Source organism: Periophthalmus magnuspinnatus, chromosome 14 (genome assembly GCF_009829125.3).
Source record: "Periophthalmus magnuspinnatus isolate fPerMag1 chromosome 14, fPerMag1.2.pri, whole genome shotgun sequence".
Classification (NCBI taxonomy): Eukaryota; Metazoa; Chordata; class Actinopteri; order Gobiiformes; family Gobiidae; genus Periophthalmus; species Periophthalmus magnuspinnatus.
Window position 1 is genome coordinate 26,201,698 of NC_047139.1, and position 18,557 is coordinate 26,220,254.

An 18,557-nucleotide genomic window follows, 5' to 3' on the forward strand; every position below is an offset into this window, starting at 1 on the left:
TTTCCTCATTGAGATTTCCTCTTCATATTACCAGTATAACTCAAGACAATGATCAAATGATTCTTGCTGAACAATGCTGGGCTCAGCTGCAATCCATCACTGTTAAGATTTACTGTCTCCTTCTTGTGTTTCCATGTGATCTTTAATCTTGACAGATTACCAGCTAATTTTACGGTTCACTGAATGAATGAACCACTTTAAGATACTATCTTGGGTTGTTCGGATATCAATACTAGAACTAGCCTGTACAGCCCAGTGCCTTTAAGTGCAAGTTATTTTTAATTGCTTATTAACATCTTCACATTCCACTGTTTAAAGAAATTCATATTATTCTGAGATATTAGACATTATTTGCTGAATGCAGAAATGTAATGAAGTAAAAAAGTACAAAAAACAACTGAACAATATGGCATGGGTAGTGCTAGAGATGCCAAACAAGGTTGAAATTTCAATATTTGCCATACTTAGACTGATTAATTATTTTCACCGCAAGCACTTGATACAATTTTGATTGAATGAGAATTTTGTTTAAAAATACAAGTAGGTCAAAGGTAGACATGGAAAGGCCAGTTCAAATTCATTGGGGTTGTAGAACTGAAACAGTGAAATAATCAAAAAGCTAATTTGATTCTAAATTACACTAATTAATGACATTGCTTTATTTAGTCTATAATGGGACACCTGACTCCAAAACTAGGGTGGACAGATCACTGGGATTTAATACCTTTACCTGTATAAATGAACATCATGTATACAGTATTTACCTTCGTTCTGGTTTGCTTTCATACATTATAAGAGTCACTGTATTGGTTGATGGACTATGAGTGCAGATGGGACAGAGTTGAGTTCCTGCTGCTATCAGATGGTGGATGAAGGATGGATGACAACTTACCCGTGTTTACTATAAAAGAGAAGACACACACACAAACAGCCACATGAATAATGATACTGTACAGAGGCCTAGTCTGCTGAGACATATTTTTATAAAAGGGAAACTCAGTGTTCAGTGCAAGTGCTGACATCTGTAAATTTGATTTATGAGGAAATGAACGGCTATCCGACCAGCTTGCTTTGGAGCCACTGTGAGAGAGATTACTGTGGCATTTTTGTGTTTAAAGAATGTTTTTCCAACAGTATCACACAAGATTACATGCTGCCTATGGCTCAGTGGAAGTGCAACAGCGAACACTCATTACACTCAACTCTATGAGCCAGGGCTAACCGTCTAAGCTGTTTTGGCTTGTTACAACTGTTTAAAATGGCAAGTGTCTAATACCAACCAAATGTTCTGTGTCAGTAAAAATGACTTTGCGGTCACGACTAACGACTGACTATTTGAAAATGACACAAAGCAAAATGTCAAGTCTACATGAGTTTTCAACAGGGCTGGAAAGTAACTCGATACTACCCCACAAGTAATTATGTTAAGTGCAGTTTTTTGGGGAAAACTGACTTTCTGGGTGCATAAGTCACCAAGGTAGTTAGAATGTACTCCTTGGTAGTCCTATTCACAGAAGAAGTAGTAATATCAACAGTTATTTTGTAATAGTAATATGAGTAGCAGTGGTAGTAGTGAGTACTTATGTTAAGTATAGTAGTAACAGTAGCATTTGCAGTAGCTGTTGTTGTGTTAGTGGATTTTACTGACTAATTACAATGTTTGCATTGAAAATATTTTACCTTAGCTCACTTTTTTCTTGAATAGTATTCAAATGACTATAGTTTAACTTATTATACATATTTCTGCCACCTCTGATTTTCAAGCAAGTAATTTTGATGATAATATTGTGCAAATAGCTTTTCCCTCACTGTGACAATTGCGACTCTTCTGCTAGTTGTTGCTGTTTCCCATTTATTGCCCAAATTAGCCATGGTCCCCTGCTCCCACTGCCTTGTTTTTGTGAATGCGGGAGAAGACACTGTAATTGGAACCATGTCATTTCCCAGCATGCACCAGTCCTGCCTTATCTTTAATTAAGTCCTACTGTCCCCAGCCGGTGTCACCCACTGCGTCCCTCTATATGTGTTTACATAGTGGGAGGATGAGAAGTGTCTCACCACTCATTTCCTGCAAATGATTTAAGAACTTGAGGGCGAAACTGTGGCGGGACACTTTAGCCAAATGAATCCATTTTCTGCGCTGGAGAAAACATTTATCTTGCATGCTTTGCTTGGCTGATCCACCATTACTATAACAAGTGAATGTAAACACACAGCTACACGAGCTTGTTCATAAGAATGGCCAATAGGTATATTTGCTGCTTGAGAATAACAGAGATGACAATAGAAGTAATCCATGTGTATCCAAGTAAAAAAATAGCAAAAACATTCATAGTTCTGCATCTTTGTGACATGGCATGTAGTCTGCCCAACAACTACAGTAACTGCTACTAGCAATACTTGTTTACTTCCACTACTACTGTTACTAATGCTGCTGTCTATGGGTCTGCCATTGCAAAATACTTTTAGTATTTTTGTGCAGCATTTGTTGTTATTGTTGTTATAGTATCTAATTACTTTCTATACCCTTTGAAAATATTAACTTTCTCTTATGTGGACTGATGTTATGGACAGGTCAAACCAGCTAACTCATGGAACTAGGATATATATAGAGCTTGTGTGAAAGTCAAATGCCCATGCAAAGGTATGTTAAATGCACAGAGTAAACAGCACAAGAGCCATTGATGACTACTGACCATGTACGGTGAGCGTGGCCGATGCTTCGGACTTGCCCACCATGTTCTCCACCACGCATGTATAGGAGCCCTCATCCAAAGAGGTCACCTGGCGAACAATCAAGGTATGGTCCTCTAGGATTTCAAATCTGTGGAGGCAGCACGGACACAGTGTATCGGGAGATGAAAGCACAAGTTGAAACGCATGCTTGCATGGTGAATTAGGCTGTGCAGTGAAGGCCTTTGTGTATTACCTGCCCTTAGGCAAGTCAGAATCATCTTTCCTCCAGCGCACGGTGGGAACAGGGTCTCCTTGAACCACACACTGAAACTCCACGCTCTCGTCCGCCAGCACCACCACGTTGTTGGGCCGCTTCACAAAGGTCGGCCTCTCTGGGTGTGACAGAACAAACCAGGAGACGCATTAAAATCATTAGTATGACTCCTTATGGAAAACCTGGCAATTAAAGCAATTTCATGACTGGGGTCTGACATGGTTAAAATGTGATCCATTTCCACTGGAGTCATGTATTATGCACAACATGTAGAAAGCATGTATCTGCATTCACAAATAATCTCCTAGCCTTGAATGGCTTTATGGGATATTATACTGCAAACTCAATCTCTATGCAAGGTCAGCTGATGACATGATATTAATAATAGCTCTGTCTATTCTTCTGGGAGAAAGAGCTGAGTGGGTTATAAAGCAGAGTAGTGAGTTGTATGACTTATAGTTAGCTATAGATCCTGGGCCTAGCATTGAATTCAGCAAGTGTAGATATTTAAAGGATTTTTAGTGTTCATAATTTGACTTATACGACTATTTGATGGAGGTATTAGTAGATGGCAAAATACTGCAAGTACAGCAATGTGGATTAGATTTCAGATTGATTTGGGATGAGATCAGCAAGTAAATCTGGGTCTATCGGACAATAAAAGTATAAATAAAATGCAATCCCTTAATAAATAATACTCATAAAGACAAGTGTCCATGAAAACTAAAATGATATATGCCACTATTATACATACTATACTGTTATGAAGAGAACACAGTTCATAATACTACCGGTTTGACAACAACATTTTAGTTTTACACAACACAGAATTCCTTTTTGTAAGAATCCGTTAAACATGAACACCGTTTCTGCCTTAACTTGGACCATTAAAAATAGCAGTAACCGAATGAACTGATGACAGTGATTTTACACTGACAAAAAATACTGCAACTTTATTTCTTCCATTTTAAATAAATCTAGCGACACACTAGAAAACTCCTATTAAGATGGATTACTTTGCTTTGGCTCTACAACTGCATACTCCCCAACAGTAGGTCTTTTATGAATAATAGTTCAGTGTGAATGGTCTTGAGCAGCACTGTGGTGGGCAAGTCCTCCATGAACTTTTGAGGGAAAAGAAACCACACAAAAAAGCATTCAAAACCACACATTAGACATATTTCACCTAAAACAGTGAGTTCAGCGATCTCGCTCTCCCGCTCTCCCACCATGTTGGTCCCGACACACACGTATTTGCCAGCGTCACTCTTTCTGGTGTTGGTGATCATGAGCTTCCCACTGCGAATCTAGAGAAAAAGAACAAATGACAGATTTAAAGGTGCACTATGCAAATTTCCTAGTACGGTCTGCTACCTGCTTGTCTCCCTGTTTTTTGCTTGGCTTGGAATGTTCTGCAATAATCCATTAAACTTTATCAAACCAAACTACAACTATTTGATTGTAAGCCTTAAAAATATGCATTCACCTGTCTACAGACTTACTAATCTAACTCCATGGTGACACCGTGGAACATAAAAAAAAAAGCTATAACATTTCCAAGACGACATGCATACAGCAAACCCTCTACCAGAAAGTTACATAGTACAGCTTTAAAGTTACAGAATGACAGTAATGACTTGGGTGACTTTTCAAAGGCACATACTCTCATAGTTCCATACCTCTCCGCGTTGTTTACTTGAACTTCATGCTCCACATAGTATCTCTTAACTGTATAATGCAATCATCCTTGGTGTCATGACAGCAGATAGTCTTGCGCATACCTTTATTCAAGTATAAAAATCGCCCTGCCTTTCACACAGCAGCACAGAAGGTCATCTGTTATGAAATTACATAATTCATATCTGGTGCTACATTAGTGCAGGGAACAAAGGCACGGGGGCTCTTTGTAGAGACCCTCGTCAGATGTTCTGTCAGTGTACTTTGCCTTTCTGAAAACTTTTGCCTCAGAAGCACACTGTAGTATGCACACTCATTGTCAAACACACACATTCACGCAACAAAGTAGGGCCTGAAATGTGCACTCCATGCTGTTTTCATTCCTTTCATATCCTTGCACCATACGCCCCCACAGACCACATGAGCTGTCTCTATACCACTTTCAATGTAGGGTTAGGGGACTGAGGCTTCCCAAACAAATGGCTCAATGGTGGAGAAAAGATGTGCTACTGTAAATGGGCAGCACATCTGAAAAAACTCATTTTTATAAATAGCAACATTTTCCTGCTTCTACTCAGATGCTTATAAATAGATCACTGTAATATCGCAAAACAGTCAAGACAATATTGGTTTAATATGAAACAGTAGCTATGACAAAAGGATAAACGCACACATGTAGGGAAAGTGATCAACTGTCCTGTGTGTGCTGTCAGTGAATGGCTGAAAACATTAACAACTGTGCTGGTATTTTTTACACAAAATGGATTCTTGTGACCTTTTAGCCATGTTAGAACATTGTTAGCTCATCAAAAACATACCTGGAGTTGTGTTTTGTTTCATTCACACATGTCTGAGTAATCCTTTATTATTAGTCTGTCTACATCTCCAAAGCTCTAAATACTGTGCTAGTGGTAGTTTTCAAGTTAACAAATACCTTTCAACTTTAGTTTAGTAGAGATTCGCAATTCCAGAGCTGAAAATGATTCTAATGGAAATGATTCTAGTGGAAATGTATGGAGTTTAAAAACAAGGGGATGTCCATTTGAGAAGAGAACTTAATTAGAAGGTTTTTGTGTTAAACGTGTGTGAATGAAACAAAACTCAAGGTATGTTTTTGATGAGGAAACAACATTATATATCGTCAGAAAACAGCATAGCATAGGCCCTTTAATGTATATATTATATATATATATATATATATATATATATATAATTTTTTTTTTCTTTTTTTTTTCTTTTTTTTTTTTCCAGGGCTTCTTCAAAGATGCACTATGAAACTGTTCTGGTGGAGGGTTCACCCCTTGTCATAAAAAGAATGCATTTTCTTTATGCTAGCGATCAAATGCAAGACAGATAATGCCATACTGTGGAACATTCCAGGGAAAGCATAACAATTGTACAGTCTCTTCCGGGGACTGGTGTTGTGAATTAGCCTCGGCTATAAACACTATGATACCTGCATCAGATTACTGAATTGTTATTCTATGTTTGCTGTATCTGGGCCCTATTCAAATAAACAAGTAAAAAACATCTCCATGGAAACATGCAGGTCACGTAACGCCTACGAAAAAAAAAAAAAAAAAAAATGCTTAGTCTACCTTTAGGACCTTGTGAAGTCAATTCAATGAAAGATTGAATAAATCAGAAATGCACATCGCATCAGCAATCATCTAGCAACACAAACAAATTGTTTAATGACTTTGTAGTAATATGACAGGTCTATAGCTCCAATGCCTTATTGCAAATAGAAAACGCAGTGGCAGCTCTCTAATACTGACTCAATTTCAAACTAAATTGGCTAATTTAGCGTATATTAACTTATGGCCTCTTATAAATGAATGCCAATTACTAGAGAATTGGTTTATACAGTGGGTTAGAAAGTCTATTTACTTGTAAATGTGAGGCACATGTTTCTTTTAGTCAGACCAACTGTTTACCTTTATCAATTAAACACATTTTAAAAATATTTCATTGCGGCAGCAAAGATGTCTACAAAAATAATGTTTATGTTAAAGGTGTACTGTGTACTTTTTTGGTGGAGCATCTGCCCCACGCTTGTCTCTGTGGAAACATAATAGCCTGTAATATTCAACAGAATGGCATTAAACTTATCTACATGGAGATAAGGAGGTGACACAACCAAAGCAGGAGGATATATATATATATATATATATATATATATATATATATATATATATATATATATATATATATATATATATATATATATATATATATATATATATATATATATATATATATAGCTCAGGCTCCTGAGCTTGTGCGGGAGGTTGAGCGTTACCGGCTAGATATAGTCGGCCTCACCTCCACGCACAGCTTGGGCTCTGGAACCCAACTTCTTGAGAGGGGTTGGACTCTCCATTTCTCTGGCGTTGCCCGCGGGGAGCGGCGGCGAGCTGGTGTGGGCTTACTCATTGCCCCACAGCTCAGCCGCTGCGTGTTGGGGTTCACTCCGGTGAACGAGAGGGTCGCGTCCCTGCGCCTTCGGGTCGGGGACAGGTCTCTCACTGTTGTGTCGGCCTACGGGCCTAACAGCAGTGCGGAGTACCCCGCCTTCTTGGAGTCCCTGGGAGGGGTACTAGACAGTGCACCAACCGGGGACTCCGTTGTTCTCCTGGGGGACTTCAACGCCCATGTGGGTAACGACAGTGACACTTGGAGGGGCGTGATTGGGAGGAACGGCCTCCCCGATCTGAACCCGAGCGGTGTTTTGTTATTGGACTTCTGTGCTAGTCACAGTTTGTCCATAACGAACACCATGTTCGAGCACAAGGGTGTCCATCGGTGCACGTGGCACCAGGACACTCTAGGTGGGAGGTCGATGATCGACTTTGTTGTCGTGTTATCTGACCTCCGACCGCGTGTCTTGGACACTCGGGTGAAGAGAGGGGCTGAGCTGTCAACCGATCACCACCTGGTGGTGAGTTGGATCCGCTGGCGGAGGAGGAAGCCGGACAGACCTGGCAGGCCCAAGCGCATTGTGAGGGTCTGCTGGGAACGTCTGGCGGAGCCCTCTGTCAGGGGGGTCTTCAACTCCCACCTCCGGGAGAGCTTCTCCCTGATCCCGGGGGAGGTTGGAGACATGGACTCCGAGTGGGCCATGTTCTCCACCTCTATTGTCGATGCGGCTGCTCGTAGCTGTGGTCGTAAGGTCTGTGGTGCTTGTCGCGGCGGCAATCCCCGAACCCGGTGGTGGACACCGGAAGTAAGGGATGCCGTCAAGCTGAAGAAGGAGTCCTATCGAGCCTTGTTGGCTCGTGGGACTCCTGAGGCAGCTGATGAGTACCGGCGGGCCAAGCGTGCCGCGGCTCGGGCAGTCACAGAGGCAAAAACTCGGGGTTGGGAGGAGTTCGGGGAGGCCATGGAGGAGGACTATCGGACGGCCTCAAAGAGATTCTGGCAAACCGTCCGACGCCTCAGGAGGGGGAAGCAGTGCTTCACCAACACTGTTTACAGTGCAGGTGGAGAGCTGCTGACTTCGACTGGGGATGTTGTCGGGCGGTGGAAGGAATACTTTGAGGATCTCCTCAATCCCACTGTCACGTCTTCCGAGGAGGAAGCAGAAACTGGGGTCCCAGAGGCGGACTCGTCCATCACCCTGGCTGAAGTCACTGAGGTGGTTGGCAAGCTCCTCGGTGGTAAGGCTCCGGGGGTGGACGAGATTCGTCCTGAGTACCTCAAGTCTCTGGATGTTGTGGGGCTGTCTTGGCTGACACGTCTCTGCAACATCGCGTGGCGGTCGGGGACAGTACCTGTGGAATGGCAGACCGGGGTGGTGGTCCCTCTGTATAAGAAGGGGGACCGGAGGGTGTGTTCCAATTACAGGGGAATCACACTCCTCAGCCTTCCCGGTAAGGTCTATTCCAGGGTACTGGAGAGGAGAATCCGGCCGATAGTCGAACCTCGGATTCAGGAGGAGCAGTGTGGTTTTCGTCCTGGTCGTGGAACACTGGACCAGCTCTATACTCTCCATCGGGTCCTCGAGGGCTCATGGGAGTATGCCCAACCAGTCCACATGTGTTTTGTGGATCTGGAGAAGGCATTCGACCGTGTCCCTCGTGGTGTCCTTTGGGGGGTGCTCTGGGAGTATGGGGTCCGGAGCTCTTTGCTAAGGGCTGTCCGGTCCCTGTATGACCGGAGCAGGAGCTGTGTTCGCATTGCCGGCAGTAAGTCAGACCTGTTCCCGGTGCATGTTGGACTCCGCCAGGGCTGCCCTTTGTCACCGGTTCTGTTCATTATATTTATGGACAGAATTTCTAGGCGCAGCCAGGGGCCGGAGGGGGCCTGGTTTGGGAACCACAGGATTTCATCTCTGCTGTTTGCAGATGATGTTGTCCTGATGGCTTCTTCAAGCCAGGACCTGCAGCAGGCACTGGGGCGGTTTGCAGCCGAGTGTGAAGCGGCTGGGATGAGAATCAGCTCCTCCAAATCCGAGGCCATGGTTCTCGACCGGAAAAAGGTGGTTTGCTCTCTCCGGGTGGGTGGTGAGTCTCTGCCCCAAGTGGAGGAGTTCAAGTATCTCGGGGTCTTGTTCACGAGTGAGGGAAGGATGGAGCGTGAGATTGACAGGCGGATCGGTGCAGCGTCTGCAGTGATGCGGTCGCTGTATCGGTCCGTTGTGGTAAAGAAGGAGCTGAGCCGGAAGGCAAAGCTCTCGATTTACCGGTCAATCTACGTTCCTACCCTCACCTATGGTCATGAGCTTTGGGTAATGACCGAAAGGACAAGATCGCGGATACAAGCGGCTGAAATGGGCTTCCTCCGCAGAGTGGCCGGGCGCACCCTTAGGGATAGGGTGAGGAGCTCGGTCACACGGGAGGAGCTCGGAGTAGAGCCGCTGCTCCTACACGTTGAGAGGAACCAGCTGAGGTGGCTCGGGCATCTGCTCAGGATGCCTCCTGGACGCCTCCCTAGGGAGGTGTTCTGGGCATGTCCCACCGGGAGGAGGCCCCGGGGAAGACCCAGGACACGCTGGAGGGACTATGTCTCTCGGCTGGCCTGGGAACGCCTTGGGGTCCCACCGGAGGAGCTGGAGGACGTGTCCGGGGTGAGGGAAGTCTGGGAGTCCCTGCTTAGACTGCTGCCCCCGCGACCCGGCCCCGGATAAAGCGGAAGAAGATGGATGGATGGATGGATATATATATATATATATATATATATATATATATATATATATATATATATATATATATATATATATATATATATATATATATATATATATATATATATATATATATATAATTTTGCAACTAACACATGCCATACTGTGAACCATTTCAGGCAAAACAATAGCAAATGGTGGACCCCCTACCAGGAAAGTTCCATAGTCATAGTGCACCTTTACAACACAGCCTGACTAGTCTCATTTTTGTTCAAAAGAGTGAGCCAAAAAAATGTCTGATCTGATATTCTTCACCTCTATAAAACAAACTGCGCAGAGGCCAGTCTATTCCATTATTTTTTCACACAGGTCATGAGGTCAGTGCTGTATGTAGCCAGAGCAGCGGTGGGGGATTGAGAATCATACTGGACAGCACCTGCCTCACTCTGCCCTGTCCGCAGACCACCAACAGACAGAATCTATCATTAAATTTCTGCTGCAGGGATCAAACCGACAACCTTTCATTTATTAGTCAGAGCCCTCTGGCCCAGATCTAAGCCGCAAACAAGACACAAGAAAAACAACTGCCCAACAAGTGAAACAGCCTGATGCAAGCCTCATCAAAAATATCTAGAAGGCTAATGCTATCAGGATCCAGAATACTGATTTACAGGAGGCACAGAAAAGGCATATAGAGTACCGCCTTATTTTGAAATTCCCTGGCAGAGGAGCAGCATCTGTTTAAATTTGTATTACAAAGTGAATGTATTTGCATTGGATAAAACCAGGCAAGGCAGGAATATTTTATACAGATTTATACATCGCACATTAGAATTTAAAATGGCATTTCCTGGCTGCATATTATCAGGTGAGTAATAAACACAGATTTCCATCTTTGGGGATTCTCGCTGTAATGGGGTTTACTGTATAATATTAGACAATGAGATTTAAAATGCACAAATATATGATAATCCATAGAAGTAAAGTACAAACTAAAACATATTTTTACAGTAAGAAGTCGATGATGGTATGTGTGTACTACAGACAACATATCTCCTTTCTCGTGACTTCCGGCAACCAACTGTAACATATGTTCTTTTTGGTCAACTGGATTTAAATGTAAGCCTATGTCATAAAGAACCTACCAATTTGAACTACTCAATTGATTAAAAGGATATTATGATTATGTAATGGTGGAATTTTGGACAAATCTAGCTCTATGTGGCATTCTTGGACATGCTATGGCTGCTAGACCTACCATGTAATTAGTGCCTCTTGATGAATCGATGTGAAACATTGTGGTGGTGTAATGACTTCAGTAAGAATCCCAGTGGACTACATCTTACTTTGAGCACTGCCATTGACTTTTACCATTGGCTGTAAATACCACAGTGCTGCAGCTGATTAAAGAGTGAAATAAGTGACCGCTCATCATTTTTAGAAGCGATTCAACCACTTGGAAATCCAACTGTGGTTTAGCTGTCCTACATTTTGAATGCACAAAGCTTGAATTTCATGTCTTTTTTGCTGTCTTCTTCACAGATAAATGAACAACAGGAAGGATATCTGTACTAATTACATATGATAGCTGCTTTCTAGTGGATAGTATGAGATTGCACTGTGATGTAAAGCAAAAGCACACATGAAAAAACTAATGTTACATTATCATAAGACAAGGTGGGCATTGTCCTATACATAAGGCATTTCAATACAGTAGGCAGTCATTTTAAATTGTTTTCCATGGCGACACACAATACCTCCAAATATCTCAATCCATAAAATGATATACCGAATAAAGCATTATGGAACATTTTGCACACTACATAGCTTAGCCTGCCACGTTATCCTTCCACAAGCAAAATAACAATGAAACTCGCCAATTAGAGACATTCACTGAACATGTATGATAGGCATGAGGGTATTTTTCATACTTAAATGGAGGTTTTGTCTTTTGATCTGTTATGGTTCTAGTGCATGATGGGTTTTAGTGAGCATCCATCTTCAATATTATGAATAGAGTCTGTATACACCTATAACACGTGTATCGCTTCAAGGGCCTCTAAATGCAATATAAACGACTTTCACATTTTTGCTTCATAAGAGCATTTCACTTTTTAATTAAAATCAATACATCACACTTTGCCGATGTGTAGGGAGCGACTCATAATTAAAAGCTTGATGTAAGCATACATATGATTATTAATAAATAATGGCTTAGGACACAGGGGAAATACTGGGAGTAGTTGCAGTCTATAGTAGCCATAAATTAGTTTGTGGTGGACTCCTCCTTCCTCGAGAAGTCTTTGAGCAGCAAACTTTAATGGCTAAGACATATTTCCATATAAAGGGAGCTGATTGGACAGAACAACATAGAAGTATTGGAAGTACAAAGCCCAAACAGTCTTTGTGTGTTATCTCTAAGGAGCCCCCCTCTGGCTGTGATCTACGCTGCTCCTTAAATCACACATTGATGCTCTGTCCATCGCAGCCCCCCAGAGACACTCTACCTGTCACTCCGCACTAAGATGGGCTTTGAAACTGCTCGGCTGCATCTCCTGTACGTACGCTGGCATTCAGATAAACAAATCAACACACTCACATATACACACATTCAATTATGGGGGCGGCTGGGGTATAGGAAGTACAGGCATAGGAAGTGGAGTGATAGCTAACCTGTTTTGTGCTTTTACTGCTCTAATACATCTGATGCCTCGAGGGCCCCGAATCAGTTCAATGTACACAAAACTGCAAGGGAAAATCAATATACAGTCCCGCTTTGTGACAGCCTTATATATAAGCTTCTGAGAGCCGCGCATGTAATACTGTTATTATTATGTATTTTATCATCAGTTGTACAGACAAGAAAAAAGAGCAATTACTTTTGTTTGGAGTTATATTCTCTATCTATAATTGCAAATCTAAATAAGGTTTTGATAATAAAGACGATAACGTTGTTTACTTAGACACATAGATGGCTACATAAGATAAAGAGATACCTGTGAGGAATTAGTAATAACGGCTCATTTTTGGAGATGCAAATCCTTTCATCCTACAGGTAAAGGATCAGGCGAAATCTTCACTGATGCATCATTTTAATTTCAGAGATTAATCAATTTAAAGCTCTCACTATCTTATATCAAAAAAGTTTTAGAACAATTATATTCACCGGAGGAAACCAAAAGAGTGAAAATACCTTCATGCTTCAGAACATTTTGTATTCTAAATATCTATTCAAGCTTTGAGATCATTTTGACAGTCTTTTGTTTTGCTACAAGCACCACCAGCTTGACTAATTTTTGATTATTACAGCGCCAACAAATAGTGTCATTTCATCTCTTATTTTACACCAGTAATTCTGAAAAGCAAGGCAAGACAACAGAGCACACTTCAAGCTCAAAGCATCCTCGAGTCTTTAACTAGTAGACAAGCTTTATATTGTCATTCAACATTTAAAGAACACCAATATATATTAAGACTGCAATAATGTGTTGTCAAGGCTACAAAATTACAAAATCAATCTGGAGAGTGATTAAAGAACTTGATACTTGATGGGGTTTTTTTTGGTGATATAATCTAATTCATGGGTATTAGCCTATTATATGCAACATTTTCACCATGATAGGATAGGATATTTTGTTTAAAAATGTGATTTATTTGTTTTTTGTTTCTGAAACCCATGGGAAGTAAACTCCTGCTGGTAAATCTTGGTTCACTCCATGTATACATAACAGAACTATGAATGATACCTTTCTTTGTGATATTGTTGTGCAACACGCAGTGCAACACCAAGTCAAATATGCATAATGTAAAATCAACAGTATACCGTGATGCGTTCATCCCTATCGTCCAAACTGGAGCCGTCTTTCCTCCAAGAGATGGTGGGTTCAGGGTGTCCACGTGGAGGCTGACACTCCAGCACCGCAGGCTCACCCACGGCAACCATCACATCCACTGGGTTCTGTCTGAAGTCATCTCGGAGAACTATAAAACACGGAAAGGACCACAGTCACAATGGGGGCAGGAGGTTACGAGTACACATTTACAATTGAGGCTAATTTCAAGGTTGTTTTTCTTTTCTCTTTAAAATATGAATTCTGAGCACAAGGTTTTTCAAAAAGAGCATTTTTATTGTCAATCATCGTGAAATAGTGTTCTTTAGACCACTACTTTACCCACTCTAACAGCAGGATATTGTGTACTTGTCAATGAAAATACAACCTTCTGACTTCCATTTGACGACAACATAATAAAGGGTTGTAGAAACCCCAAGCATGATATTTTTCTTAACAGAATTTTGCTTTTTTTTTCTTATTATCTTCTTCTACTGCTGAAAACCTTTCTCAAACACAATGAGATATTTTGAGATAAGTCTACGTGAAAGAAAATGTCTTGACGTCTGACAGTGAAAAAGACAAGACGACACAACCCTGCAGTGCACCAGTGAAAGATTTAAACAGAAAGCTATAGCAGAGCAATTTATCATTTTTCCACAAGGGAAAAAAAATCCAGCTGAAGCGAAGACCACGCAAACTTGCATCCAATCCACCGAGTCTAAAAGATGAGTGTGATTTCTGGTGGCCACAAGCTAGCTCCTTCCTGTCTCCACTGAAAAGCCTCAAGATGCAAACAGCTCCAGAAAATTCCTCTGAAGTGGAATGCCTTTTTAAAAGTAAAACGTGTCGTGAAATTGCTTCAAATGATTCCCAACTATTATTTGCATGATTACAGCCAAGGAGAAATATATTGCAAATAGGGCGACGTGGTGAAAATGGATGCATGATGAATCAAAACATCTTGCCAAACATTCCTGTTGCTGATGAGGTGAACAACATGTGCTAATGCAGACGCCCCGTGCATGAGTGACTGCCGCTAAGCATTCCCAGTTTTAAATTACACAGACGGGAACAGGGAAGGGATTGGGGGGGCTTCGAACCTGAACAAGCCAAGCCAATGGAACCTGCGCCAACAAAGAGCTAAAGCTAGAGCTCGGTGGAGCTGGACTGGGGTGAAAAGACAGGAAACAATGGAGGAAAAGGCGTAATGACTCCCAGATGGCAGCAACCCATTCACCTCCTGGCATAAGGATTTGTATGTAACATGGAACTAAAGCAGGGCCCTGGATTCCCGAAGAGCACCGCGGATATGGGAGAACAAATTGGGATGACCTTCTAATTGGACGCATTTGGGCCCCCGCACATCTCTCTTGAGCCCCCTCCCCACAGCGGCTTCTGATCCACAGAGCAGAGCTGCGACCAGCCTCACTCCGGTCCACTGAAAGCTGATGGGAAACAGCTGTCCCGACGAGACCACCCCCAACCCCCCTTCACTCTACATCCTACAGCACAGGCTCCGCTATGTCACATGATAAAAGGCATTCCCCGTGAGACGCAAGGACATGGCTGGAGTTTCAGACAGGAAGAGGCGAAAGTACGTCAGAGGTGTACAGTCAGCGAGGTGCGTTGACTGATCTGAAGATTCTGATCTGAAAATCCGATTACACATCTGGTATTAAATTCGAGTGAGGTCCACGGTCCAAATGTTTAATCAAACAAATAGCATGCTTTGATCAAGGAACTGTTTCAGAAATTCTCGGGAATTCTCAAATATTCTAGATTTTAGATTTTCCTGGTTTCATAGATTATCGAGGAACGCGATCCAACATACATTTTGAAAGCATTCTTTTTTTATCATGATGTACCATTGAGGGATATGGATAACAATACTAACAGTCTGTTTTGACTTAGTCCCCAAACAAAAATATGCTGTGTAAAAGTTCTTTTCGTGCTACGTGTCTGTAATGTAAAGTGGTGCTAAATGCAATCAGCCAGTCAAAGCCGAACATTACATAAACTGCATTTGAACAGACCTACTCTGACAGGATTTCAACACGTATAATTGGCTGTGAAAGAAAGCACACCCATGTCACTTTGCAAACTGAAATTATAGAGTTAGATATGCATCTTTTCAGCAACCTCACCCAAAATATTGCTTACTCCAGCTTTGAATAATCTTATGAAATACAGTGTGGCTCATTTGAGTTATGCAAAGTTAGCAATTGGAATAATTTAGGCCATGTGTATGTAAAGTGTTTATTTTTCTCAAAAGGAGCAGTCTAACTAGGCATTACGCTGCAACAAGAAATTATGCATGCCTGAATTAAAAGCATACAAGCATGCAATATGTAAATACTACACTGCCAAACCCCAAAAATATGATAAGAATTTGCCTTGCTTTCCCATTTCGCTTTCCCAAGTCTTTCTCTAATACACAAAATCAATTACAAAACAAACTTTATCCAGTACACTCCAAAACATTTCATTCCCTGCTTATGTCTTGCATCAATAGATAAACCACCTAATGTTTATTTCACATGCCTTGAGTACCAATTTGCCTTGCAGCTAAGCACCGGAATAATTTAAAACTAGTCTGAGCTGTGCAGGAATAAAAAGATTAATTAATGAATTTAGTAGGCTTCATTTTTTATGTTGCCTGATTAACTCCACGTGAACAGCCTGCCAAGTGCCCTGATACTGAGGACTTGTGAAGAAAGGACAACCTCCAGCCATTCATTTTTACTGCTTGCTGTTAAAAGATGACATTATTTTAGTGCCGGTGTGCTTGATTGGGAATAATTCTTAAGTTTGTACCTTTTTAAGTGAACTTCAAAAACTTAATCCTGTCAAAGAAAAGTGGTTTGTTATCGCTTCATTCTAAACATCAAGTCTGAGTAAGTCATATGCACAAATTGTTTATGTTTACTATTTGGGCTGGGAATCACAGGGTCCTTCACATACAACAACAGTATGGCACAAACTTAATATGAAAAACACCCATTTTAATCACAGTGAAATGTCCAGTGGATGGTGTAATTAAGTTCTCTTTCTTTAAACAAGCAACAAAATGGTATGGTAAAAAAACATCTCAAGGTGATATATTGATACAGCAGCCCACAATATCAATATTGTATCACCAAATTTACAATCTTCACGATATATTGACATTTTTCCATAGCCCTATTTACAATACAACTCTTTCTCATACACATCTAAAGCCAGCAGCATGTGGGCGAGGCTCTGGACTGCATATCCCACCTCGAGGTCCATAGATGCCTGTTTAGCTCGAGCTTTGCACCTCTTGCTATCTTCTTTTGTGCCTTCATCTGATCCCTGCAGATGAGAATCTCACAGCCCACTTCAAAGCAGCAGCCCGTGGCCCTGCTCTCCTGGATCTGACAGTGTCTGACTCGTTGTTAGTCCTCCAGAGTCGAAGCCGACATATGAAAGAGCTACTACCACAGCCTGCTCCAATAAGTCTCTGTGTAGACATGAACAGCATGAAAAAGGAACACCAAGTCCAAAACACAACAAGAGCACAATGGAGCAGAGACAGTTATCACTATGCACGGCTCTGAGATGTGACTGTGGACAGGCTGGAGTCATACAAAGCACAGTGTCGCTAACATTTTACTGGGGAAGAACAAACAATATTTGCTGGATGATGAGGAAGATACAATGGCTATTACCCAAGATGTGCCCCACCCAGACATTTGTTACATTTGTGAGTGTCCCACAATGTGTTACAAATTCTAAAAACAAGCCTTTCCCTAATATACTTCTTCAAGCGCTTCACTTTGACTCATCATATTTAAAAAAGGACCTGAAACTAAACTTGCTTTGCTCTTTCAGTCGGCGCCACATGTGCCTTTGACCACTGCACATCTGGGTAGCCATTATGTTGGCACTGCTATAATTTAAATGTCCCCAAAATCAGCATTAACAATAATGTAATGTACTGATGCTTAAATATCAATTATAGCCCAGACTGGCCAAATGTAGGACACCAGCTGTGCAGAGCTGCACTTCCAACTCTGGAAAGCTGCAGTATAATTAGCACTGTGCCAATCTGCTGAGTAAAATGCCACTTATATCTGAGCAGAGATGATTTTTAGCACATTTTTATTTAAATGTTATCAAAAGCAAATAGTATAACTGAAACAAAGAGGATTAATTACTGCTAAGCAGAGGAGGCCATTTCAAAAGCTTTTATAATCAGTCGAGGCAGTAATAGCAAAATATCTGGACTCTGGGCCACAATGACCTTTATTCTACTCATAAACCCTTCCCTTATGTTTATGTAATTATAATGTTAGTAATGCTGGCAATAAGAGCAACATAACAGACCTGCAGTCTTAAAAATGAGTTATGAAAATGCACTTGAGAGTCAGATGTTCAGAATAATTGAAAAGTGCATTGTCCAGGAGTTCTTAACGGTTTATAGATGTTTCCATGGATGCTTAAACTTTATCTAATATGTGTAGGTTTTTGCATAGGCTTACAATTTTAAGTCCACATCAGACATGGGACTCTAAAATATACAGGAGCTGCATCTTCATAAAACTAAGCAGACTGCTATTAAACTGTCCGAAGGCTAAATTTTCCCAGCACCAGTGGTCTCAAACACACCCGCCTGCTTTGGATGAAATATCCCAAGGCTCAAACTTAGAAATAAATATAATAAATACCCTCTGCTCACCTTAAAAATACAGCAGTAGGCCAATCCCAGCAGATATGAAATCCTTGACTTTTCCCACAATCCATCTGGTGACCTCTCACTACCCCTCTACCTCTGCGCTTCTACCCATCTCTCTCGCCTCCCTCCTCTTCGCTGCTCTGCCCTCACAAAATCACTATCCTGCAGAGAGAGAAAGCTGTAGGCTGCTCAGTAAAAAACAGCACGTTTCGCTCATATAGGTGGTCAGACTGACACAGAGACGGCATGTGCTTCAACAGGAAGTCCAGTGGGCCC

The 18,557-nt window shown here is 41.6% G+C and overlaps 1 protein-coding gene across 2 annotated transcripts in view; it reads right to left on the reverse strand.

Moving 5' to 3' along the window:
• The window catches only part of LOC117381318 (roundabout homolog 1-like), a 98,651-nt gene that overhangs the window by 21,292 nt on the left and 58,802 nt on the right, over nucleotides 1-18,557 (reverse strand). The window contains exons 3-7 of one of the 2 annotated variants that reach the window (XM_033978267.2): nucleotides 13,576-13,733; nucleotides 4,137-4,257; nucleotides 2,930-3,068; nucleotides 2,697-2,824; nucleotides 893-901 (exon numbers count right to left, since the gene is read on the reverse strand). In XM_033978267.2, coding sequence (XP_033834158.1) covers nucleotides 893-901; nucleotides 2,697-2,824; nucleotides 2,930-3,068; nucleotides 4,137-4,257; nucleotides 13,576-13,733 — 555 coding nt within the window. The remainder of the gene's footprint in view (nucleotides 1-892; nucleotides 902-2,696; nucleotides 2,825-2,929; nucleotides 3,069-4,136; nucleotides 4,258-13,575; nucleotides 13,734-18,557) is intronic. The other variant, XM_055226375.1, reaches the window with a different exon arrangement.